This window comes from Lontra canadensis, unplaced genomic scaffold, assembly GCF_010015895.1.
Source record: "Lontra canadensis isolate GAN:19392208 unplaced genomic scaffold, GSC_riverotter_1.0 scaffold13, whole genome shotgun sequence".
NCBI classification, from domain to species: Eukaryota; Metazoa; Chordata; class Mammalia; order Carnivora; family Mustelidae; genus Lontra; species Lontra canadensis.
The window spans coordinates 11498004-11525938 of NW_022631007.1; the positions used below are offsets into that span (position 1 = coordinate 11498004).

The 27935-nt window shown below is 39.1% G+C and overlaps 1 protein-coding gene across 1 annotated transcript in view; it reads left to right on the plus strand.

Moving 5' to 3' along the window:
• Positions 1-27935, plus strand: part of DIS3L2 (DIS3 like 3'-5' exoribonuclease 2) — a 349252-nt gene that overhangs the window by 162803 nt on the left and 158514 nt on the right. Inside the window, exon 9 of the mRNA XM_032857493.1 lies at positions 20437-20610. Coding sequence (XP_032713384.1) covers positions 20437-20610 — 174 coding nt within the window. The remainder of the gene's footprint in view (positions 1-20436; positions 20611-27935) is intronic.

Here is a 27935-nt window from a genome sequence, read left to right on the forward strand (position 1 = left end):
TAAAACATAGGTACTTGGCATATTTGGGTCCTGGTGTTTCAGAAATTGTTCTTAGCTATCACTTTGGTCACCTGTAGGCTCCTTGAATTGCCAGGCAGTCACCTCTTTTTGTTTTTGGTTTGGGACATAAAACATAAGCACATTGTGAATCTCTACTTGTTTCCCATTATGTCATGAACCTTGTTTGTACCTGTGAACTGTGAGGGATTTATTGTATCGAACAATCAGACTCTTCTGTTCAGATGCTGGTATTAAAATATGCAAAATTCCAGGCATTCCAGGGGACCTCAGTCTCTGTGCTTTAAAATATAAAATATGAGGGAGCACGGTGGGGGGAGAGGTGGGAAGGCTGGGTGGTGGAGGTAAACAGGTCAGTGGTGCCTGGGGCCCTCTTGCAGACCAGTTTGTGTATTCCTTCAGCTGATGTCGCAAAAAGCAGGTCTTGGACCTGGAGGAGGAGGATTTGTGGCCAGAGCTGCTAAATAGTGGCAAGATTGAGATTTGTGTCTGAGTGATGCCGGCCAGACTGCCCTGGATAAATTCTCTGCTACACCCGTTTCACGTCCAGCGGGGGAACAACAATGTCTGCTTTCAGGTCCTGCACGTGTTCTCCAGCGTCAGGATGGGTGTCCGCTTTGTATCTTGGGAACACTGGGGCCAGGACACGCGGTTCTGGGCTGGTCACTGTGGAGCTAGCTGGTGTGACCAATTCTAGTGCGGTCATGCGGTCCCAGCTGTCTTAGTCAAGGGCTGTCATTGCAAAACAACCTGACCAGTGCCTTCCAGGTCCTGGGACCTTTGGCCAGGGCTTCTCATTAACAAAGGGCAAGTACCTCCCCAGCATTCTGGGTACTCCAGGATCCATTAAAGGATCCTGCTGGGCCCTCTCTTCAGGTTCTGGAAATTACTAGAAGACCGTTCTTTCCTCAGAGCTACCTACTGCTGTTACAGGGCAGTCCTTGCCCTGTTGGTGAGCACAGAGGAAGGCTGGTCTTAGAGAGGGCTCTTTGCCTTCCCCGTGACTACCCTCCCATTCAGCCCCAGTCCCCTCTGCCCTGTCTCCTCTCCTTTCTGCTTTCAGGGGCTTTGTTGGTCCCTTTAGAAAAGACCTCTCATATCAAGTAGAATCTCTTCCTTGTGGCTGGGAAAATTGCAGCCACCATGGGTGGCAAGCTTCCCCTCCCGCAGCTTCAAGGCTGGGACCAGGTCTTGTAGGTGAAAGTCAACCAGTTCAAAAAATGTTTGGAGACCTTCAGGGACCCCTGTGATTGTATGGTATATAACATTTTTTATTAATTTTCCACAAACGTTGAGATAATAATATGTCAGCAACAACTATCTGCCAATCATATGTAATTAATTTATTATTTTGCCAAAATATAAATATGAAAGTATATTTTAATGATGCACTTTGTTGGTATCTATCCTTCCTAGGTTTTACTTATGGTGTTAAAAATTAAGTTGCCTGACTGTAAGTAGGAAAGGGTACCGTGTTTTTATAGAAGGTGGCAGAAACCAGTTTAACTTAAATATAGATGATGTGGTCACAGAGCATCATGGATAAACCGCTTCATTTTGCTCGGAAGAAACTGCTGGCCCCAGCTGTTTGATCAAAAGCTGTATCTGTTTTCTTCTTATAATTGTATTCATTTTGAAAGAAAAGCAATAGTAAGTTTTAGCTGTATTTTTAGCCCTTTAAGATGGATGGTGTCTGGTTTATGCATCGCACAAAATGAAAACAAAGGTGTACAAGCTAGAGAAGTTTGTTCTGACATTTCTGAGCCAGTTTGGTGACTTGCTTGCTGGTCATCTGACATGTACAGGATGGGCCTTTGTGGGAATGGTGGTTGTGAGAACCCACATCGGAAGGATGGCCACCATGCACTGCTTTTATCGGATTTGTTCAGTACTTAGCCTCTCATGCCTGGCAAAATAAGTCAAATCAGATCTGTGTGTTATACCTTGTGCCGTTTAAGAAACACTGTCTTGTGCCAGTTTTTCAGTGATGTGAAGATTGGTGTGATTTATATGATCTCAGAGCCACTCAGGAGCAAGTCTGCTTTCTTTTTTGCTCTCAAGTGGAGTGATTGCAGTATCATCATTTTTAAACCTAACCCGTTATCCAAAGGTGACGTCAACCCCTTGAGTCCTAAATAGTCTTCTGAAGCTTGCCAGTTTCTCACCATCAGCTCCAAAGGCCTGATAACAGCTGTGCCACCTGGCCCCTGTTGATTGTGCCTGCCACACTCTGCTTGGCAGCGAAAAGGGAAGACTTTCACGTCAGAGCAGGAAATCCAGCCTCGTCTTTTATCTGCCTTATCCCATTGTGTATAGTTGATTGGACTGCTTCCTTAGTCGTCAAGTTGTAAGGGTGTAGTCAAGAAATCTTCATGATGTGAGTTTCTCTTATTGCTGGAATGGTCTTACAGGTTCCTTTTTCACAGCTGTGCCATTACTTCATCAAGAACTCTTTTCCTTGCGGGCAAATTACAACAGTTGAAAAAGGACTCAGGTCTTTGAAGCAGCAAGGATAGTTGCAAAAAAGAACATTCTAAAATAATGGCCATATATTAGTCATGTTTTTCTCAAAAATATTTGAAGTTCTCATACTTGGATGGAAAACACTACGAAGTTTTGCTCTGCCTTCTTAGTATAAAGACAGTAAAAGTTGTCATTTATGGAAATAATGCCTTTTAAGATCTTAGTGAAGAAGAGAAAATTTATCTGAAGAAGAAAGAAAATGTGGCAGGCTCTCCTGATGAGGTTGTCAGATGGCGTCCCTCTTCTGAGGGGTCTGGGCTGCCACTGTTGAGCCTGGTGGGGGTCGCCTTGCCATTTTGTTCAGGCTATCAGTTACTGATCTTTAGGCACTGAGGTTACTGTTTCCCAGTCAGAACATCCTGGACTAGGATTGCCTGGGCCTGCTCTCTCAACTTTGCCAGGTCTGGACCAGGAGCACGAAGGTGGTGCTTGCTGTGGATGTGAGCTGTGAGCGTTTGTGGTCCACTTGCCCAGAGACTGTGCCCGAAAGCTGAGGTTAGCTGAAGTGGCCTTCTGAGTTTCTTCCCTGCCCCTACACTCTGTTCTTAAAAAGTTTTTTGTTTTTTTTTTTTTTAAGATTATTTATTTATTTATTTGACAGAGATCACAAGTAGGCAGAGAGGCAGGCAGAGAGAGAGGAGGAAGCAGGCTCCTCACCGAGCAGAGAGCCTGATGCAGGGCTGGATCCCAGGACACTGGGATCATGACCTGAGCCTAAGGCAGAGGCTTTAACCCACTGAGCCACCCAGGCGCCCCCGTTCTTAAAAAGTTTTGACCTTCATCTGTCTTTGTCATTGCTCCTAATGATTCAAACCCAAGGTCATTTACTTCTTCTGTAGTTAAATTCAGTTCATGAGACAGGCGTTGATCAACTAACTATGTGTAAGTCCCTCAGCTATATTATGTGAGAAATAGGTAAACACAGTGTGGTTTCTTTATTCAAAGAAATTACAGCCTCACACAGAAGGACTTGTACGTAAATGTCAGAGGATTAATTTGATTCCAAGAAATGGAGTCCTACTTGAGCTAATTTAAATAAAAGTAGAAATTAATATAAGAAACTGGTGGTTCTCTTAAAACCCAGGGAAGGAAATGGAGGCAGGCCTCATGAGGATCTCAGAACCAACAAAGTGGCAGAAGAATCACAGCTTCTCTCTTGACGATCCTGACAAGTCCAGCCACCACCTGGTATCTTTTCTGTCCTGCTTTCTGCACATGAGCTCTGTGACTGTGTCACTCTGCACCGTAGCCGCCTACCTGCTCAAAAGCGTACATGGCCACAAAATGGTGCTGCCAGTCCCCTGCAGGTGACACACTGAAGTCTAGGTCATGATACAGAAATTCTAGGGTAGAAAATTTTACTGGTCTAGCCTGAGACAGTTATTTGCCCTGGTCAGTAATTTTTACCAGAAGCAGTGGTCCAAGGTTGCACGGTCCGCTGCCTGGTCAGCAGGGACTGTGGGATTTGAGTCTCTGGGAACGAGCATGGATAAAGCAGACAGATTGAATGGCCTCTTTACTCTAACTGTAGTATGAAGCAGAATGTTGTAAGTTCTTCCATAGGAATAAAGTAGTTTTCTGTAAGTCCAGAGGGCATGGGTGAAGGGAGAAATCCAGGATTGTTTCTGGGAGAACGGAAGCCTCTTTGCTGAAAGATCACTTGGACGGAGAGTCCGGAGTGAACAGGAGGGGACGGGACTGAAAGCAAACAGTCATAACGGGCTATTGTATTAGCACAGAGGAGATGGGGAGAATCCGAAGTAAATGAATTGCAGTGAAGGAAGCAAAAGGAATGAAAAGATTCAGGGAGGATGAGGAAGGTGAATTCTCCCAGAGATGATGACCAATTAGAAATGGGGCATGAATGAGAAGGACAGAACCTCGGGTGAACTTGCAGGCCTCTGACTTGAGTGTTAGGGAGACACGATGGCGTTTCATCCTGATGCACTGTGAGCGGCCTCAGCTCCTACCTTTCCCTTCTCTTATGCCTCATCGTTTGCCATTTCCCAAGCTGACTGTGTGTGTTCATAGCTCCAGACGTTTGCACACTATGCTTGCTTTCCCAGCCTTGGGTTTCTCTTCTCCCTGCTGTTTGTTTTGTGAAAAACTTAACTCCCTTGTCCACTTGAAAAATGTTCCCTGAGTCCCCCTCCTGGGTGCTCCCATAGTTTTGTAATACTACCATTATCGTAGCTCTGTCCTGTTTGCCTTGTAATTGCTTGTACAGGTCATCTACTTGGCCGTGAGTTCCTTTAGGACGTGGATACTCAGTGAACGTTTGCTGCCTGGCTAGATGGCTTTAAGGAGGCCATCCATCTTGGTGTCCCCTTCCACGGAAACTTTGCTTCTCTGGCAGCCTTAGTGGCACTTTGGTGCCTCCCACTAAGGGGAGACCGAAGACTACTACAGTCCCGGAGACCTTTGGCTGTTAGAAAGTTTTCGTCTTGTTCTTAGCACTGTCATGAGAGATCTCAGTTCAGCCTTGTTACCTCTGTACATCCTATCTGCCACATTTGCGTGACTCTTAGTCCTGTAAGGCCAGCAGAAACCTAAAGGTAATCTGTTTTTAATGAACCCTTGCTGGCTTTTAGGGATCACTACTGTTTGTTATACATACAACATATTTAGTACTTCTGTTTCGTACAAAGCTCTTGTCCAGGATACTTAAAAAGCCACATTGACTTCCTCGCTGGAATGACTTGTAATTATGTAATCAGATTTATGGTTTTAAGAGCTTCCCAACCCTCTTAAATCACGTTTCCCTTTAGAAACTCTTACAGTGGAATTCATGCCTATATTTTCTGAGACCTTGGTGAAATCTGCCATCCTAAAGTACAGCGTACAGTCACAGCCTTCCCCTTCCAGGATGTCACGAGCATGGAGAGATCGTAGTCACTTTCTCCTAGATTTGTCATGGTTTCTTCTTGAATATTGAAGGATAATTCTCGAAGAAAATGGACAAGTTTTATAGGAGCTACTGTAGGGAACATGATAGTGTGTGTTGGCAACACTTGAGACTAACAGAAGATACATAATGTGAATTGACCTGGAGCAGATAGACATCGTATTTACTCTAGCAAACTTTGGTAGCTTTAAGGGATGGGGAGGAGGAAAAATAAATAGGCCAGTGCAAGTGTAGCAGGATGGGGAAATTTTGAGTTGAACATGGGATTGTCTAGGCTCAGTGGGAGACTGTTGAAATGAGGAATAGACAAGGGGTCACAGTGCTGCTCATTTTAATGAGAGCAAAGGAATACAGCTTCCACTGGAGAGAGTGACTGGGTGAGATGAAGGGAAGGGAAGTTCTGATTGATGAGGCTTGTGGTGGAGGAGGAAGTGGTTGGTCGGTGTGGGGGTGGGGAGTGTTGTGTGTTCTGGTATCTTCATCTCCCAGCTTTGACCTGTCAGTTGCCAGTTATCAGACCATTAGAAAAATTTACTGACTGATGGAAGCAAATACTGTACTTTTACCTTGCCATTCAGTTTTGGTAGATGCTGAATTTCTTACGAGGTAGTTATGAATTGGGGAGGTGGTCATTAAATTATATTAAGTAGTATTTAGTAGGAAAATGAGATAGTAACTAGGTTGGTAGAAAAAACAGACAGGACAAAATGAGTTTTATTGAGGCATAGCCTATAAGATTAGCAAATTGAAAAATAGCTCTCTCCACTCCTTCCCTCTTTGCAAAAGGAATATTCCATCTTATCAAGAGTATGTCCCTTATCTGAAGACTTTTCTGTAGAAGAGGCTGAGTTGTAAGAAACTTAGACTTTATAAGTCCTTTTCAGAGGGTATGGCTTTCACTGGCTGATAGACAAACAGCAAATCAGGCTGAGGAGGGGGCTCTTTTTTTGTGACTGTTGGGCTCCACCTGGTGGCCTCTAAGGATCAGCTTTGGGAAAAGCTCCATCTTCAACATTGAGAGCATTCCGGTCACAGCAGAGCAAAAATCAGAGGGATGGAGGAGAATGGTCCTGAGCCAGGCTTCGGTTACCAAACTGTTCTTTCCCTTGTGCTGTGGGCAGTCATGAACACTTCCTCCCTGGCTGTCAACTTCATCCGCAAATTCTCGTGCATCTTCTTGAAAATGCTATCTCAAAGTATGAGACACCCGAGCTACCACCATCAGCTTTCTCTTACATTCCTTAAAGGCTTTCGTCCTCCTTTTTGCTCCCTTCACATCGACATTTGGATCTTCTGGCTCAGTTTTCAGGGACTTCCCTAAAATCGTGCAGTAGCGTTGAGCCTTTTTTCTTTTCCATATGCTGCTGTTTTTCACTGATCTGCCCACTTTCCCTGACATCCCCATTCCTTACTTGCCGCGTCCTGCTAGGTTATGATAATGAGGCAGAAAGAGGGAAAATAACATGTTCTGTCCTCCTCATTATAGGAAATAATATTTAAAAAAAAAGAAAATAATATATAACATATACAGCCAAAGGCATGTTGTATTTGCCACACTTATTCTTTGCTGTGTGTTGTTAACACAACTTCTGGGCCCCAGGAGCAGTTGGTGATGGACTGTCCTCCCCATGCAGCTTCTCCAGGGTCTGATACCACTGCAGCTGTTTGCGTGCAGTTTCCAGCATGGACCAGTATGCATGAGAGCATTTATTTGAGTGCTAATCACTACAAGAATGTATGTCTGTTCTCCTGTGGATGGCCTCATTTTAAGGCTAAAACTTTGTAAGGATATGTGGTGCAAACAGGAGGATGGATGGTTGAGAACACTAATGTTGACTGTTAAGTGTTCTGTTTTCTTAAGGCAAAGAGGCCAACTTGAGGGACTTTCTTATAATCATTTCTTGTATCTGTAGCTGGTCGCTTCCCTCAATAAGTTTTTCACTTGTATATTACTTGGACCTAATGCATATTCATATAAAATATTTATAAGCACACAAAGATACATACATATGTATGCACATACACACAACCCCTATCTATTAACTACAAGAAGTTAGGAATGTTGTTTCATCACTGTTCCCATTGATTCTACAGTAGGACCCAGCTGTAATGTCATTTATTGTGAATGGGAACGGTGTTTGTGGAGGAACTCTGGTGAGTGAGAAATGTAGAGGTGGTAATCATTACAAATTACTCTAATGAGGAAAGCTCTCTATCTCAAAACTATTTATTGTATTATCAAAATTAGAAAAAAAATTTAACTTTTTTGGAATACATATTATATATTTACTATTAAAATTCTTTAAAACAGGTATCTCTGAAAGTAAAAAAACTTCTAGAATTTCACCCCAGAAATAATCACTATTAAGGGTTTGATGTATATTTGTCTAAAACACTGTTTTTTAAATATTTGCTAACATTCATTGCGAAACACGTTTCCCAGATAAAAGTGTATGTGGAACACTTATGTAATTTTTGAATATTGATAATAAAACCAACCCACGAACTCACCACCCAGATTAAGAATTAGATCGCAATATTGTTAAAGCGCCCTGTGTTCCTCTCTAGCCTGACCACTAGCTTTTCCCCAGGAGGTAACCACTTTCTCATACATGCTAATCAAAACGTGTTTTTCTTTATACTTTACCTGTATTTATTATCCCTGAAACTATTAGTTTTGCTTGTTTTCAACCTTACAAAGAATAGCGTGCTACATATATTCTTCTGTGACTTGCTTTTTTCATTTAACATTGCTTCTAAAATATATATTTTATTATTTATATTTTTCATTCATTTTAATTCATAATATTTCCATCTCCTGAAATATACCACAATTTATTTATCTAGATGGATATTTGGGTAGAACCAAGGTTTTGCTGTTAGAAATAATGCTCCTATGAACATTCCAGAGCTTACTAACTAAAGTTTCTCTAGACTCTACTTAAGGGAAAAATTAATGCGTCACACGTATGTGCATGTTAAGCTTTACAACTTTTTTTTTAAGATTTTATTTATTTATTTAACAGAGAGAGATCATAAGTAGACAGAGAGGCAGGCAGAGAGATAGAGAGAGAGAGAAGCAGGCTCCCTGCTGAGCAGAGAGTCCGACGTGGGGCTCGATACCAGGACCCTGAGATCATGACCTGAGCCGAAGGCAGAGGCTTAACCCACTGAGCCACCCAGGCGCCCCAGGCTATACAACTTTATAGCCAAACCACTTTGCACAGTGGCTGGCTGTGCCTGTTTTTAGTCCTACTGGTAGTAAGTAAGAGCTTCTGTAGCTTCACATTCTTAGCAACACTGGGTATAGTTAGACTCTTCCATTTTTGCCATTCAAGTGGGTGTAAAATAGTATCTTGTGACCATAGTTTATATTTTCCCAATTACTAATGAGATCAAGCATCCTTTCATATATTTATGGTCATTATGTTTTCTAGAAAATGTCTTCATATCTTTTACATTTTATTTCACGGTCAAGTTTTTGTTTAGGTAAATTTTCAGAAATTGCAAAACGATACAGAGACTTCCTATATACCTCTAGCCGGCCGCTCCTTATGTTAACATCTTACATTACCATAGAATATTTATGAAAGCCAAGAGATTAACCTTGATATGATACTATTAAGTAAAGGTATAGAACTTATTCAGATCTTACAAGTTTTTCCGCTAATGTCCTCTTTTTATTTGAGAAACTGGTTCGGAGTCCTACATTTCAGTTAGTTGTCACATTGTAGTTGTTCCGGTTTGTGACAATTTGCCAGCCTTGTCTTTCGTGACCTTGGCACTTTCGAGGAGTGCTGGTCAGTGATTTTGAAAACGTTTCTCAACTTGGTTTTGTCTAACATTCTCTCATGATTAGATTCAGATTAGGCATTATTGGGAAGGATACCACAGAGGCAATATGCGTCATATCAGGAAGTACATGATGTCACTTTGTATTACTGGTGATGTTAACCTTGATCACTTGGCTGAGGAAGTACCTACCAGAATTCCTAACTTAACTGTTTTCCCCTTATAATTATTAGATTTGGAGGAAGTTTTTTTTAGGTTACCCAGTTATTCTGTTTCTGCTTTAACTTTCACCCCCTCATTTTAACATTCATTTTTTGGGGGGGGGTTGTTTTATTTGATTTTTTGGAGTTAAAAAAGTATTCTAGGAAGTAATCTTTTTAGCAGTTACTGGTAGGGAAAATATCCTCTCTGAAGTTTATGACTTGTTTTTTCATGTTACTAATGTTAACTTATGAAGAACAGGCATTTTAAGTTGTATTTTCTAACTTTTTTGACACTGGCATATAGAATTACAATGAACTTTTGTATATTAATCCTGTATCCAGCCATCTTGCTAAATGCCCTTATTTTTTTTTTTAAAGATTTTATTTATTTATTTGACAGAGAGAGAGAGGTCACCAGTAGGCAGAGAGTCAGGCAGAGAGAGAGGAGGAAGCAGGCTCCTTGCCAAGCAGAGAGCCTGATGCGGGTCTCCATCCCAGGACCCTGGGATCACAACCTAAGCCGAAGGCAAAGGCTTTAACCCACTGAGCCACCCAGGCACCCACTAAATGCCCTTATTAATTTTAATACTTTGGACAGAGTTTTCTTTAGATTTTATATGTGGAAAACCACATCATTGGTAAGTAACAACAAATTTATTTCTTCCATTCTAATCCCTATAACTTTTATTTCTTTTTCTTATCTTCCTAAACTGGCAACTCACAATTGAAGAGAAGATATTTTTTCCACTGATAAGTGATGAAAGTTCAATTTTGAATGAAAGCGATAGTAGCAGGCCTTTTTTTTTCCCTGATATTTTTGAAATGCTAATATTAGTAATTTTGCTAATGTGGCAACTAGTTTTCAAAGTATCTAGATACCTAAATACATTTCTTTGGGTTTTATTTGTTTGTTTTTACTGTCTTCAATTTTCTTAATTTTCCTTTGGAGTTTCAAGGAGGAATTATATGCCCTTTTTCCAGGCCCAAAAGCATTAGTTCATTTATTCACTACACCATCATGTTTTGGGCACCTAAGATGAACAAGTGTCAGTGTAAGCTAGAAAGTAGAATGGGCCAGAAAGGACATAAAACCAAAGTACAGTGATAGCACTGAGGAGAGAGATCTACTCTGGAGGACAGGATGACTTCCTGGCCTTGCTGCTATATTCCATGAAGGTGAAATGAACGTGGTACGTTTTGTGGGCCTACTTCAATATGGAAGCCATAAAGGGAGTGCCTTTAAGATAGAAATATATTGCTTAAGGAAGGAGCTACTTACAGTATTTTTATGCTCTGGAACCAATAGTATCTTGTTCAATGTGTAGTAGATACTTGCAAGATATATGATGTGAGTGGTGCTGAGATTTTATTTTTGGTAATAAGAGTGTTACATTTTTTTATTGCAGAGTGAAGGATGGGAAAGAGAAGCTTGCTTCTCACAGAAGATATTTTTAAGTATTTTATATTAGTTAGGATGCTTTTGACACCATGTGATGGAAAACCCTGACCCAAAGTGATTTAAATTTAAATAAGGGAACATAATATTTTACATAGGTGGAAATACAGAGGTTTTGCAGGTTCCAGGACTCAGTGACTTAAGGATGTTGGCCTTGGCTGTCTTCAGTGATCTAGTGGTAGAATCTCTATGGTAGTAAACGCGGCGGCCAGTACGGTCAAACTACATGCTTTCTTGATCACATCCAGCAAGGAAGGGGAAAAGCCTATCCACCAACCATGATATTGATCACAGTCTCCAGGGGACCCATACCCTGATTTTAATAGAATAGTGAAGATCTACCTCTGGAGTTGAAAATAAAATGAAACCCCCATATGAAAAAGGTTAGGTTTCTCTTAGAAAGGAGGAAGGGGGGGGATTAATGTTGGGCGGGCAACCAGTACTGGGCATCACAGGCTTTTATTGGATTATAATAAAGGCTTCTATGTATTTTTAATTAAAAAATGTTACAATATTATAGGGAGTTTAGAAAATGGGAAAAAAGTCACTCATCATCCTTTCTAAAATAACGAACACCGTTTTTAGCTGTTCCCCTTCAAACTTTTCATAAATGTTTTTACATAGTTAAATTATATTATACTTTTGAATATTTCGTGTTTTTGTTTTATGTCAGTATTTTTATGATGCTACATTTTCCAATTATTTTTCTGAAGTGAATAATAAACAAATGAACAAAATGCTATGATTCAGTTTATCATTTACCTTTTAGTGAAATCTAGATTATTTCTTTTACTCCTTTGATTCATTTTTTTCCATCTTATTTTATTTTATTTCTTTTCAGTGTTCCAGTATTCATTGTTGATGCACCACTCCCAGTGCTCCATGCAATATGTGCCCTCCATAATTCACTTTATTTTTAGAACATTTTCAGATTCATAGAAAAATTGTTAAGATAGTACAGAGATTTCTTATATACCCCAGACCTAGTTTCCCTTATTATTAATATATTAGTATAGTACATTTGTTACAGTTAATTAACTTTAGTGTTATTAACTTTAATGTTTAATGAATTTTAAAAATTATTAACTGAGGTCCATACTTTTTTTCAGAAATCCTTGATTTTTAAGAACTGAACGTCCTTTTCTATTCCAGGATACCTATACATTTAGCCGTTGTCATGTCTCCTTAAGATCTCTTGGCTGTGAACTTCAAAGTTATTTTTGAAAGACATATTTTAATGCAGAGCAGGCTGATGCGTGGTCTTTAAGAGAATCAGCCAGACATTTTGATGCAACATTGAATTATAGCTGTCCAAAAGGAAGCAGCCATCTTTTATGATAATGATGAGAAGACAGAAACTTAGAAAGCTATAATATTTGAACTATAACATATGAAAGAGAAAATTACTTTCAGTATTCATCTTAAGTAAAACTTACACCAAAATTAAGAAAATGAAAGCAACTGAAGGTTTAGAGGAGAGGGGTTGGGGGATGGGTTAGCCTGGTGATGGGTATTAAGGAGGTCACCTATTGCATGGAGCTCTGGGTATTATACATAAACAGCGAATCATGGAACACCACATCAAAAACCAATGATGGACTGTATGGTGACTAACATAACATAATAAAAATTTTTTTTTAAATGAAAGCAAACCCTTCTGTAAGACAGACAATGTATGAGTCCGTTCCCTGGTAGGTTTTGTTTTTGTTTAGATCCCAGGGTATTCTGATTTTTAGGGTAATGGCAGAATTTATGAGTAAAGAGACAGCATGAGAGTCTTTCTGGGACATCTAAAGCCCAAAATGCCTAAGCTCTTTCAGCACGCTGACCTGTTAGATTTTTGTCTCCTGCAGGCTGTGCTCAATTGTATCTCCAATGAAAATCTATAATAAATTTATTTAAATAAGGTACTTGAGAAATGTTCTCTGGAACTTAGTAAAATAAATGTTAATTACTACTAATAGAAACTTGGAGTCATTGATGACATTTGGAAGTCATAACCAAAATATAATTTTGTATTTATGAGCCATATTGTAATTTTAGTAAACAAAGCAAGATTCTTTGGATTCAGAATATAGCCTAGTGAAAATTTGTGCCAGAACAAAAAGCACCAATAAAATAAAAGGGTTTTTTTCATTAAATTTCAGTAAAGGTCCATTCAATAACTGATATGACTTGTTTAGACAATTAATATTAGGTCCATCTTCACCTGCCTACTTTTGTCATCCTTCCTTCTCACCTTCCCTTCCCCACAGAGGTGGATTCAGGACTCAGCACTAGGTGTTTTTTTTGGAGAAATTTCTCCATCTCTGGAGGCCATAGTTCTTCATCTAGTAGTTTTTCAGAAAAGGTTTATGAAAACTGTATTCTGTTCATTCCTTCTTGTATTTAGAAATCCTTCATCTCCAAAATCTAGTAATGTCACTAGACTGTGTTTCAGTGGTGTTTTTCTGTATTTGATTTCCTGAGACATGGCATATATACCCTTTCTTAGAGTATAAAATTTCTTTTATTTCAGGAAAGTTGTCTTAGTACCTTTGAAATGTTTTCTATTCCATGTATCTAGTTCCTTCCTTCAGGAATACCAGTTGTGCTAATGTTGGATCTCTTTCATCTGCCTTTCATATCTGTCTGTTTTCTCTATAATCTCTTAAAATTTTTTTTACTTTTCAATTTCAATTCTCTCAACTTCTGTCAAGCTATATCTTGATGAACCTTATGTTTTTTCAGTCAGTTCTTCATTAGTTACCTCCTGTGTGACCTTCATTTTTGTAGTGGGTTTATTTTTTTTTTCTACTTATTTTCTAGGTCTGAAGCACTAGTTTTTATTTCCTTTGTGAAATTAATTTTTTTTTTTATTCTGCACCTGCATCTTTACTTCGAGTTCTTTCCTTATAGTGGTGATATAGCCTCATGAATATCTTTGGTCAAGATAGTAATTTCTGTAGCCACATACTTACAGGGTATTTTTTTATCCTTCTGCAATTTCTTTTCTTTGTTTCTTTCTTCCTTTTAACATTCGGTGTTTTCTTGTTTAATAGAATGCCCAGAATGTTGCCTTTCCATCTTTAAGTAATGAGGTCTTCCCAGATTTTAGTATTTTGTTTTAAAAGTTGAATATTGTAAAATGCCTTTTGTTTAAATGTTTAGGCCCTTTTCTACTTCAGACACTCTAATGGGCCACTCTAATGTCACCAAGTAAGAATAGGGCAGCCAGTGTGCTTTAAGTCTACCTTACAAAAACTGGTATTGATGCTATCACCACATAGAAGAATATGTTTCTTTTCATATTAGTTTCATTCTCTAAAACCTCTATATGATCTACGTCATTGTGTATACTTCTACCAGAAACTATGGATGCTATTTGATTTTATGTATAATTAATTCTTTTATGTGATTTTTAAGTACTGTAGGGGAGAATCTTATGAAGTTTTGTTTTACAGGTAAAAAATGGTTATATATTGGCAATTTAATGTCTCAACATAATCTACGATTAGTCTCACTATATTATTTCTTACAACTTTTGAATCTTTTACTTCTGAGTCATCCCTCAGCTGGCTTGAATTGCAAAAATGTTTTTTTTAGGAAATGGGCAGTATACTTTGTGCCTTGTTATATCAGTTGGGATTCTTGGAGTCTTAGCTTCCAATTCAGAAGAATCATGACTATATCTCCAGAGATATTAAAATCTCTCAGTTGTAGTGGTGAGTATTATTGTAAGTTGGTCTTAAATATGATATTGAAAGGCCCCACTCCTCCCTTGTGCTCTTGGTTCCCAGACCATATGCTCAGCTTTAGGATATTAAGAGCAGCTTTGTATCCTAGAGGATAGCCCTCCAACCTTAAAATGTGTTGCCTCCCAATTTAGTACATTGGTACAATATTACACCATTCTAATCAGAGAATTCAGTGGGCTTTGCTACTTCTATAAGATGAAATCCTCAATTATGATGTTGAGTAATATAACATAATAGCTTAAAAGATAATTTGGTACATCTATGGATTGTGTTTCTGTAAGCAAGGCAGGTGGAGCAAATGAAGGTAGCAAACCCCAACCCAGAGTTAATGTTTCTTTTAATGGAGAGAAATGATTGCCCTCTGCATCATAGATGGGCTCAGCAAGTTCAGTCTGCTATCAAGTCGGTGCTGACTGGTTCTGAGTCAGAGGCTCAGAGCTGGTTGCTGCTGCCAGCAAGCTGGCATCCTGCAGGTGTGGTCATCAAGTCATTATTAGTGAGAGGAGGTTCATGCCACGGAGCTAGGTTCCTGCTACTTTGTACTTTGTTCGTAGTCCCAGTGAGCAAGCACAGTGGTGGTTGGGGAGGGAGGTTGGTTGACATTCTCTGGACAGATCATCCTACCTCCACCGTGGAAGTCCTTTGCTGTGCACAAGGAGTCATCCTCTGGGCTCATTTCAGTAGACCCATTTCATGCACATGTCTCTTCCCCAGACGTCCTTGTCACCAGTACTCCAATCTTTCTTCCTTCAGGTCCCTATCTGTCTGGCTAAACTTATAGCAATTACCCATCAGGCCATGTTTCTTCAGCCAAAGTAAACTGTGGATATATTGCTTGAAGTTCTGCTCTCAGGGTAGAAGTTTCTTTTTTTCAGAGACCACCCGTAGAATGGATATAACCCTATCATAGTCCACTTAGGATTCATGACAATGGAAGGTCGGTTGGAACTAGACATTCAAGGTCCACAGACCTTTCTGCATCCTCCTATATAGTAGAGAGTGTGTGTGTGTGTGTGTGTGTGTGTGTGTGTGTGTGTGTAGAGAGGGAAAAAGAGAGAGTCTGGTTCTCCTGAGTCTATTCTTTCTGATTAGTACCTCCACTTTTCACATTAGAGATTTAGTGAGATCCTGAATTCAATGATGTGATGATTTATTGCCCTTTGAACTCCCCCCCCTCAGCTTATCCTGTCAGCTGCAAGAGATTCAAAATACATATTTGATGCATATAGGAAGTCCCTGAGTTTTCAGCTTAGCCTGGAATCAGGAATTTAGAGACTGAGCATGTAATTCTTTTTTTCCATCCCTCTTTCAGGTTCTCTAAGCATCTCACTTTCCTGTGAGCTGTTTGATATCTTTTCAGTAAATTCCTTTTTTAACCAGTTAGTTTCTTGTACTTTGAACCAAGAACCCAGACAGTTAAAGACATAGGTATTAGAAGATGAATGTAGGAAACAGAACCTTGGGAAGCTATGAAAATAATAGATGGGTTGGAAATAACTCAGGTTCCATTTATTTCCAAAATGTCCTTCAGACCTTGGAGGCAGTAACAACAGGTTCCTTAAATCTTCAATGGAAAAACTTCATTCTAGTGAACACAGGTAATAATATAGTCATTTCAAAAATTATCATTTTGAAAATTAATGAGACTTGAGTCTTTGAACTGTCTGGACTTTTTTTTTTTTTAAGATTTTATTTATTATTTATTTGATAGAGAGAGCATGAGCACATAACTAGGCAGAGCTGGAGGCAGAGGGAGAGGGAGCCCAACATGAAACTCAATCCTGGGACTCCAATCCTGGAACTCCAGGATCGTGACCTGAGCCAAAGGCAGGTGGTTAACCAACTGAGCCACCCAGGTGCACCTTTTTTTTTTTTTTTTTTTTTTTTTTTTAAAGAAAGTAAGCTCTGCACTCAATGTGGGGCTTAAACTCACAACTCTGAAATCAACAGTTGCTTCCCTACCAGCTGAGCCAGCCAAGAGCTCCCTGTCTAGCTTCTTGATTGCAAATAAGAGAAACTAACTCTGGTTGCAAAAGGAGTTTATCAGAAGGATATTGAAGGACTCACAGAAACAGTAAGAGTCTCGGATGTTTAAAAACAATGTAGATAGGAACCAAGGCAAATCTGGAGAGGCAAGGATGAGAAACCCAGCCATCATCTTTTATCAGAATTAGTTTGGCCACAATGCCAATGGCTTCTACCACTGCTCTTACAGATCAACATTGCCACTAGACATTGTTTCCACCAGCTATCACTACAAACCACTCTAGCTGCCATGAATGAATCCTGAGCGCCTTTTGTCTTTGTGTCATTCTCTCCACATTCAAAGTCATGAGTTGAGGAAGAGTCTAAGTCATACACAGGGTGCCGGCTATTGGTTTTCATAGAGTGAGAGGGGTGTTCTATAAAAGCCTGGCATTATGTAGGAGGCTAGTCACTTCTGCAATGGAAATTGTAGTCCTTTGGCCCACTTACATGCAATGTAGAAGTCTTCTTTTTCAATATGTATGGCTTTTCTTTCTTTCTCTTGCTTTATGATACTTACTAGGACCTCCAACCCCATGTTTAATAGTATTGGTGAGCGTTAACACCCTTGTCTTCTTCCTGGTGTGGAGGAAAGCATTTAGGTTTTCACTATTAAGTTGTGGTATTAGCGCTAGGGTTTTCCTGGGCGCCACTAATCAAATTGAGGTTGTTCCTATTCATTACTCTTTTGTTGAGAGTTTTGATCATGAGTGGATGTTGAATTTTGTCCAATGCTTTTCTGCATCTATCAAAATGATTGCATGTTTTTCTCATTGTTTGCTAATATGATGAATTATATTGATTGATTTTTGAATGCTGGACCAATCTTTAAATCTTTACTTGGTCATGGTGTATTATCTTTTTTTAATATATATACAGTTGACCCTTGAACAATGCACTGACCTCTTGCACAGTAGAAAATCTGTTTAACTTTTAATTGCCCCAGAATTTGCCTAGTAATAGTCTCCTGTTGTTTGGAAGCCTTATCAATGACATAAACAGTCAGTTAACATGTACTTTGTATGTTATATGTATTATAGACTCTATTCCTTCAATAAAATAAGCTAGAGAAAAGAAAATGTTATTAAGTAAATCATAAGGAAAGGAAAATATATTTATATTACTGTACTGTATTTATCTTTAAAAATCTGCATATAAGTGGACCCACACAATTCAACCCCATATTGTTCAAGGGTGAATTCTGTGTGTTAATCTTACATAAGTAGTTTAAGAATGTGTTCATGAGGGATATTGATATTACACACCCTTTCTCTGATTTTGGTATCAAGGTAATGGTGACTTCATGAGCCTAGTTGGAAAGTGTCCCATCCTCTTCTCTATTCTGAAAGAGTTTGTATATAATTGGTATTAATTCTTTTCTTAAATACTTGGTGACATTTACCAGTGAAGCTATCTGGGCCTGGAGTTTTCTTTGTGAGAAGGTTTTTATACTGTGAATTCAGTGTTTTAAACAGAATATTCATGTATTGGTTTCAGCTTGAATAATCTTAGGCAGTTTGTCTTTCAGGGAATTTATCCATTTGATCCCAGATATTGAATATATTGCCTTTAAGTCATTTATAATTCCCTTATTATCCTTTTAATGCTTATAGGATCTATAATGATGTGTCCTGTCTCATTCCTGATATTGGTAATTTGGGTCTTTCCTTGTTTTTCTTGATTAGCCTCACTAGAAACTTTTCTATTTTATTTTCTTTTCAAAGAATCAGCTTTTGATTTTATTGGTTTTCTTTATGGCTATTCATTTTCTGTCCCTTAATTCTTATTTATTATTTTCTTCCTTCTGCTTACCTGAAATCTAATTTGCTCTTCTTTTTTCAATTTTTTAAGATAGAAGCTTTAGATCACTAATTTGAGACATTTCTTCTTTTCTAACATGAGCATTACATTTATTTAGAGCAGAATTTCCCTCAAAGCGATGCTTTAGCTGCTTCTCACAAATATTGATATATTGTGTTTTATTCAGTTTGAAATATGTCTGATTCTCTTTTTATTTCTCATTTAGCCTCCTGTTAGTTTAATTTCCAAATATGTATGGACCTTCCTGGCAGCTTTCTGTATTTTTTCCCCACATATTTTTGTTGCTTTTGGCTTTTTGATAATGCTTTCTGGGAAAATGACACTCAGTCTGAGCCCATGTTGTATATGAGGAGCCCTCAGGCACCCCATAGGCTACGGAACTTATGGGTAGGTGTATGTGTCCACTCTGGGCTGGTTTCTCGTGGCTGGCATATGAGAGGTGGGGCCAGCCCTGTTGCCACTACTGCCTTGTTCCAGTAGCAAGGCTGAAGATGGGAATTTGTTAGAAGTCTGCCCATGAGGCAACCTCATCCCCAGTCTCCCTCTGCCATGGTGCACCTAAGAACTCTGGTGGCCAGGCACCTACCCTTACGTAGGAAACACAATCTTCTTCAGAGAAATCGAATGGCTCCAGAGAAAACCCTAATACCTGAGCTAAACCCCTTTCAGGAAGAATGTCATATTTCCTGCTGCCTATCTGTATTCTACACAGAACTTTGACTTATGTCCTAAATGTGGTATGCCAGGACTTACTAGAATTGAGCACGATCAATTTTGGTATATTTATAGATGACCCATAGATGAAGAGGTATAGTTGCCTTCTAAAAGATGGAACCCTACTCAGAGCATCAGAGCTATTCTGTTAAATGCAGTGATTTATTTCTAATGGAGCAACTTACTTTTAATGGACCAACACCCCAAAATGTGAATGGCAGTTTGCCAAGTGAGCAGATTGCTATTAATTTTAATTTTCTTCATGACGCATTTCTGTATTTTCTAACTTCTTACAGTGAAAATATATTAGTAGTGTGTTCAGATAAAATAGTTTAAAATATTAAGGTAAAAATTAGAATTGTGAAAAAATATAAGTGTCTGATCTAATCTAGTGAGTGTGACTTGAGATATAGGCGCTGTGGGATGCCTGGGTGGCTCAGTGGGTTAAGCCTCTGCCTTTGGCTCAGTTGGTGATCTCGGGGTCCTGGGATCAAGGCGCCGCATTGGGCTCTCTGCTCAGTGGAGAGCCAGCTTCCCCCTCTCTCTCTGCCTGCCTCTCTGCCTACTTGTGATCTCTCTCTCTATTAAATAAATAAATAAAATCTTTTTTTAAAAAAAAAGGTATAGGCACTGTGAAACTAATGATTTAACAGCAAACTGGGCTAATCAGAATTGTCTCTAAAGGTGTTTGTAAGAGAAGGGATTGACAAAAGCTTTTAATAATATCAATTTGACTGTTTTTTTTAAAGATTTTATTCATTTATTTGACAGACAGAGATCACAAGCAGGCAGAGAGGCAGGCAGGGGCGGGGTGGGGGGAGCAGGCTCCCTGCTGAGCAGAGAGCCGGATGCGATGGGGGGCTTGATCCCAGGACCCTGAGATCACGTCCTGAGCCGAAGGCAGAGTCATTAACCCACTGAGCCACCCAGGTACCCCTCGATTTGACTTTTTCAAGAAAAACAATTGCAGGAAGCCCAAGAGAGGCCATCTGGCCCAACTCCCCACATCAGAGTTCCTGAAGAAAGTTAAAATTATCCTGTAGTTAGGGATCTAACAGGATAAGAGTATCATTGTCTCTTCTGCTTACCCCTCAGCCCCCATTCACTGGTGATGGTGTTCTTGCTGGGGGAAGGACAGGAGGTTTTGAAGATTTGCTTACTACCCTCACTTTCAGAGAGGAAACGGATGCCTATGGTCTATTTATTCACTGACATACTTGTTCCTCTCTGTCCTGTTCACAGGCAGCTGGCTAAGAGCCTTGGTCAGGCTGGTGAAATTGAGCCTGAAACAGAAGGAATACTAACAGAGTATGGTGTGGATTTCTCTGATTTCTCTTCCGAAGTTCTAGACTGTCTCCCTCAAGGCCTGCCCTGGACAGTCCCACCAGAGGAATTCAGCAAGAGAAGAGATTTAAGGTAAATGTCTGAAACTCTTTAAGAACAACATGTTTCTACCTTTCTGTCTTCTAACTTCACTTTCTTAGGGATGGGCCTCAGATGTTTCCATCTTTCTACCAACTTTCAAATTCAGTTCAGTTGAGACTTAAGTGCTCTGTACCAGAAGGGGGCAAAGTATGGCCCACACGCTAAATCCAGCCCGCTGCCTATTTATGAATAGCCTATGAGCTAAGCATGGTTTTTGTATTTCTAAATGACTGAAAAAAAAATCAAAACAAAATAATCTTTCATGAAAATTGTATGAAATTCAAATTTCAGTATCCATTAAATTGTATTGGAACACAGCCATGCTTATTTGGTTATATTTCGTTTATGGCTGTCTTTGTGCACTGTAGCATTAGGGTTGAATAATTGCAACAGAGACCATATGGCCTGGAAAGGGCCCTGTGGCCCTTTATAGAAAAAGCCTGCTGCCATTTGTTCTTGACCATTCTAATTTCAGAAGGTAACAGTTGCCATCTCTTTTTCTCATTGTTATGTCCCCTAAGGTCTGATGGAATAACAACAATGTTATCTGGTCAGAAGTACCTTCCTTTAAATGGGCCTCTTCAGGCACAGAGCAAAGGATTCAAAGCTTCTGTGCTTGGAGCTTCATTTTAAAGCTTTACTTTTAGGTCTGGAATTTGTTGGAAAGTACTTTTGTGGTATTTTTATAACAACATCTTCTTTGAAGATGTTTCTTCATTGTGGGATGTTAGTTCTTTTCTGATATTTCTCTTCAGAATTTGGTTTCAGTACTGGCATTCATTTTGGATGCCACATGGAGATATTTAGAACCAAGAAACTTTTCATACAACCCACTGAGGCTGTGGAAGGTTTTCTGCTAAGGTCATCCCATGTCAGAGTCTTTTCCACCACACTTGCTCACTTCATGCAGCTGAACTTATGATTCCTTCGCTCTTGGTGCCCCTTACTCCATCTAGTTCGAGAATCCTCCTTCTCTGCTCCCTCTTGCTATTGTATCTTTTTCCTTAAAGATACAAATGCCTTTTTTTCTTTTCTTGCCAAGGGTAGGCAAGGAAAAGGAGATGACAGTCGCCTTTCCTTCTTGTTAGTAGCTCTGATGGACCACACGTTTATATCTGCAGTCACTTAACTCAAGTTGCTGTCCTGGCTTTCAATAGTAACCACCACTTGTGGAACTCCTGCTGGTCTGTGATCTCATCAGGGGCTTTGGGATCTTGGGCCCAAACCACTCTCTCTGAACCATCATTTTCTCATATACAAATTGAAGGGCTCATTTGCTGAGGTCTTTCCCTAAACCTCGGAATCTATAAAAAAAAAAATCTAGTAAGAATGAATGGTTGAACTTCATTGTTTGAAGTTTAAGTCAGTCTAGTCATTCTGCAGTAACTATCAACATTTGAAATGTACCTACCCTTTCACCTAAAAACTTGACTTCCAGAAACCCATCCTACTCAAAGCATACAAGGATAGATGTACAAGAATGTTCATTGCTGCTCTGTTGTAAAAGTGACACTGTTCATGTCCCTCAACAAAGGGATGGCTTTTTAAAAAAATATATTTATTTATTTGAGAGATAGAGAGAGGGTACACAGGCATGGTAGGGGCAAAGGGAGAGTCTCAGTCAGACTCCCTGCTGAGTGCAGAGCCCATCTCGGGACTCAGTCCCATGACCCTGAGATTATGACCTGAGCCTACAGCAAACATCGGACATTCAATCGTCTAAGCCACCCAGGCACCCCAGCAAAGGGATGGTTAAATAACCTTGTCATACCAGCAAGGTTGTGTTACCTGCAGCTGCCAAAAGGAACTAGATCCATGTGGACTGTCCTAAAGGGGCGGTTGTCATCTGTTGTCAAGTAAAAGAAACAAGTTTCAAAGCAGCGTGAATATGAGCCTATTTTTAATAAAGCCAAAGAATATAAAAATACTGTCCAAAAGCATATACCCATGCATACGTATATATGCATATACAAAAATATATATGCATAGAAAATGGTCTGGAAGGAAATACATCGAACATCGACAGTCGTGATCATGGGTAGACTTGGTAGGGTAGTAGGAGGTAGGCAGGGGCAGTATTTCACTTCATTTTATAAATTGCTCTATTTTTCAAAAATTTTTTTAAAGATTTTATTTATTTATTTGACAGAGAGACACCACAAGTAGGAAGAGAGGCAGGCAGAGAGAGAGGGGGATGCAGGCTTCCTACTGAGCAGAGAGCCTGATGTGGGGCTCGATCCCAGGACCCTGGGCCGAAAGCAGAGGCTTTAACCCACTGAGCCACCCAGGTGCCCCCAAATTATTTTTTAAAATAACTTTTATATCTTTTAAAAATTATACATGGGACTGTCAGAAAAGAGAGGTGCTTGATCTTTTCTAGCCTGATTCCTAGCCTACAGATAAATAATAAGGCATTTCAACAGTCCGCCAGCCCAGTGTGTTCTCAGTTCCACTCGGGTGGTTCCACGTTGCCTTTTTCTTTGGCCCCAGTTGCCTCTGAATTAGACCACAGAACAGGAGGCCTTGCTTTGCAGAAGAACTCTGTTAAAATATGCTTGTGTGTGCTGTGCAAGGATTCGCAGATCCAGGGAGCTTATAGGACGAGCTGTAGTATACTGCTATGAGCATAGTATCAGTGATTTTTTTTTAATCACTTTAACCTCCCAACACGTTTTCATTGCCTATTATCGCTAGGATTATGTTTCTAAAATTCAAATCTAATTTCTTTTACTCCTTTAGGTTAAAATCTTTCAACTGTTTCCCAATACCTAAAGTAGTAATCTCTAAAGTTTTTTGAAACATGCATTCCCAATAACATTTATGTCTTTATTTTAAAATCACAAGCATATTTACCACTTTGCTTATTTATTATGTACATTATAAATATACATAAAAGTGGAAAAATGAGAATAAAATAAATTTTGAAGATACTTTCCTTTAAAAAGGTATAGTAAACTGTTCACATTCATAATTTTACTTTTGATGAGAGCAGTGTGATTGAAATTCATGGTTTTTTTTTTAAATTTTTGCTTTCACAACCTGTGATATAGAAACACAAAGTTCTGATTATAAGTTCTGTATATTTTGATACTTAGTTTTAGATTTAATGGTTATCATAACTGAAAAAGATACCTCAGAAGAAGATAATTGAAATTACTAAATCATAATACTCATGTTTTAGTCCTATTGACTGATTATATTCAGAAATACAATCCAGCTAATAAATTTTCATCTTTCATGATGTCAGTCAGTTCTTGTGAACTAATTAAAAGGTGCTATATTTTTAGAGTTAAAAAAATAGGTTCATAGTCTTTGGTTATTCTTCAGTTGGCATCTTGAAAAAATAGGTAGAAAATTCTCTCACAGAGTTTAAGTGTATAGAGATGAGTAGTTTTGCAGTAGTGCAATCTTAGGCTTAGATTGTTTTAGGTCTCCAAGTTTATGACATTTCAAATGCCCTTTTTAAAAATTTTGTCTTCAAAACCTGAGTTTTTTTGTTTTATTTTGTTCAAAAATCAGTATTTTTTTTCTTGTTAAAATGTCGCCTTTACTTTGAAGTAACAGATTAAGTGTTTTTATTTTTTTCTAAGGATCTGCTGGGTAGCATATGGTTGGCAGTCATTGTTTTGAAACATACATGTGGCTGGTGATGAATTTATATTAGGGGCAGAAGAAATGTCAACTTTGCCGTTTTAGTAGTAGTATTAGTGAATTAGTATTATTAGTTTAGTAGCATCTTCAGTCTGTGGATCTTTGTAAGAATCTTTTTTAGCCACTTGCCTATTTTGTAAGGATTAGCTTAGCTGAAACTAAGTAATTTCCATAAATCCGTGTGTGGGGCCTGAGCAAATCCCATTGATCCCAGTTGGCTGAAAGCACAGGAAGTAATGAGGACACAAGTGTCATTGGCTTTTTGTTCTGGAACACTAATGCTTTTGTCTGGACACTGCACTTATCTCCTGACCCATATACCTTATGAGGGCACCAAGATTAATTATTTATGTATTTATGTATGTAATCAGTTAACTGCTTAATTTTTACAATAAAAGATGAACATAAAGAGAAGTCTGTGGTATGCTGAAGTCTTTTATCTGATTATCTTTTCCTCCTCTTCAGTCTTAAGATAGATTCACTTAGTTTTTCAGCTGACAAATATTAATTGAATACCATCCATGGGTAGTGGAAATTCGATAATTGGGTAGGATTGTGCCGGAGGGGAGAGTTGCTTGGTACAAGCGTTTGTAGTACTGTGATTTCTTCTGCTCAGAGGTGCAGTGCCTTCAAAGAGGTTTTTATCAACATTACGTTCCTAGGAATGTCACAGGAATTTGGAATGAGTCCGAGCACCCACTAAAAAACATGAATAAGTTAATACATATTCTGTAAACTCCTAAATGAAACCGTCTATGTCTTTTTCCTTTTCCTGTCTTCTCTCCTATATACATCTATTTATACATATTATTTTTATATGGATGTATGTAATATATGCCAAATTCTAAGTTAGTTACTGGAAATACAGAGACAAAAAAGGCCCAGTTCTTGTTCTTTAGGACTTTATTCTTTCTCAGGGAGACAAATTACAGCAAAGTATGGCACGATGATACCAGTATGATACCAGTATGAGCCACTGCCAAGGGTATTGGTGCTTGAACCGGTATCTGAAAAGTGAGCAGGCATAGAGGGAGCTAGAGGGACTAAAGCAGTCTTCATTTAGTGATAGGATGTGGCTGCAGAAAAGGTGACACATTCCTGTAAGACTCCCAGATCCTTCAATACCAGGGCTCACAACTCCTATGCTTTTGATAGCTTCTTGACCCCTGCTGCTGGGCCACTCTGCGATGCACCCTGCAGCATTCCTCTGGCTCTAGCTACATAAGGACTTCTACATACCCGTTTAGGTTTGGTATTTGAACAATTATATTTGGAACAGAAAAGTTCCATCAATCTTTAAACCTCATAATCCAATTATGTCAGTAAAATTCCAGTTTTTTAGTCCAGTGGAATTGGGGTAATATTTTGCAAACTGAAGTTGAGAGAAATAGTGTTTATTTTGAAAAGAAAAATGGTTGGTTAGCAATTTTCAAGAAGGAAGGCTGGTGTGAACTCCTAGGGGTGATCTGGCCCTTCTGATCGCGAGCACCATTTTTCTGGACCTTCACCCCCAGTCTCTGGAGAATCCCTGTTTGCATGGCCTAGACCTGCAGCTCTCTTCAGCAGGGCATCTGAGGTTAAAGAAAAGCAAAGAGCAAGCAGCACCAATACGGCAGGGCTTTGGGGATCAGGAAGAGACTGGATCCAAGGAAACTGCTTGTAGGGGGTTGCACCAGAAGCCCAAGAAACCCCAAGGTTGTTTCTGAGACAGGCTCCAATTATTTCTAATTTCATTCTTATTATTTTGTTTCCTTTGTTGCTAAACTGGAATAGGAAACCGAAGCTTAAAAGCTCAATTAAAGTGGAAAATGAAAACCTAAATATTGGAGGGGGGAAATACCACACTAAAATAATTTTTATATTTTTCCTATAGTTAGTAATATTGTGGAAGTTTGGATCACATCACTTTTTAGTAAAACCTGAGCTTCCTTGAAGTGGAGGTGGTGTCTATAGTTTTTCACAGGAGAACTTGTGGATATCTATTTCTTCACTATCCCCTCAATAAAAAGGATGCCCAGTGACCTCCACCGGACCATTACAAATGTGAAACTTGGCACTTAAAATTGCTTGCTCTAAATTTTCCAATTGCTTTCTCTCTCTCTCTCTCTCTCTCTTTTTTTTCCATTTAATGTCGTTCTGCCAACTAGTGATTTTATTATTATAAACAGGACATTGTATTCACTTTTAAGAAGAAATATGAAGCTGGAGGTAAAATTACAAACTGCAGCTTCTCAGCTGCCAAAATAGAAAACAGTGAGCTAAAAATACCGAGCACAGAAAGGGTGCTGTGGCAAGAAATATTGAAATATCTTCAAGATGGAACTCTTCCAAACAGACAGAAATTTCCTTTTACTCCAGGTAAAACCAACCTTGAAATAGCTGCTTGAAAGAAGAGACATATAATACTAACCTCTCTCAGGTCAACCCTTTTGTGGGAAAGCTTTCAAACATAACTAACATTAAGTGACTAATGATCTTGCTGTTTATCAGGAAGTCCAGTATGATTAAATTCCCATTTAGAAAAGGTTCCTCTGGTAAAGGAGTGTGTCAGCATTGAAGGAGTACTAGAAGTTAGCCTAGCTCTCCTGGGAACTAGTGGGGCGACCTTGAGCAAATTAATTGAATTTGGGGAGATGGAGAGAGAGAGAGAGCACTTTCATCCTTTGTAAAATGGATTATTTGATCAGGTTAGGATTTTCCAAAAGGTGTTGGTAGATCATGTATCCTTTGGGATTTTAATAGAGCGTCATAGAGTAAAAGGGTTCTGTGGCCAAATATTTTTAGAAAACAGTGGGTTAATATTTCTTAGAATTCCTTCTCTTGGATTATCTCATGGACCTAGTGCTCCTTAGACTACACGTTGAAATTGTTCAACTAAATATTTCAAAGTGTACTGGCTGTGATGGAATATGACTCTCTTTGAGATGTCCCCTTGGAGTTATTCAGAGTCATCTTATCCTTGCATTGGAAAGAAGTACTATTCCATTGGTGACCATCTGCCATGTTTATCTGACAGATATACTGATCGTGCCTCCCTGTGGGCCACACAGAAAATCCAAGGATTGTGCTTTGAATCTCACCTCTTCATTGCCAAGGGAATCCCTTCTTTCCTTACCTGGAACAGAGCAAAATTAAATTGTTCTGCATTAAAGAAGGAAGATGTCCTTGTCATTTTAAACTTACTGGCAATATTATTCTATTCTTGTAAATCCCAAATCACTGTTAATGAAATTACAAGAAACTCATAGACAATAACAAAGATTAATGGGTCCTAATGCTTACATGGAGTAGTGGCTTCTCAGAGGTCTATACTCTGCCAGTCCTACTGATCTCTCACATCTCTACACTTTTTAATGCCTGGGCTAGAGATAAAAGAAGGCAACTTCCAGCAGAAAGTTTTGGGAAAGAAACAAGCTTCCCACTGAAGGTAATGGAGAGTGGGCAAGGAAGACAGGGTTTGAAAATGAGATCCATGAGAAGTAAATATTTGTATGGGCAAATCATTCTTAAGACTAGGAGATGCTGGGTAGCTTGATACTCATATCAGGCAAGTGAAAAAATGAAATTACCAGCTTTATTGATAATAGTAAAAGAGGGAAATAAGTTTCTTAGCTTCTACGCAGTATCCTGTCCTGATTCAGCCCCTCATCTCTCTCTAGACAATT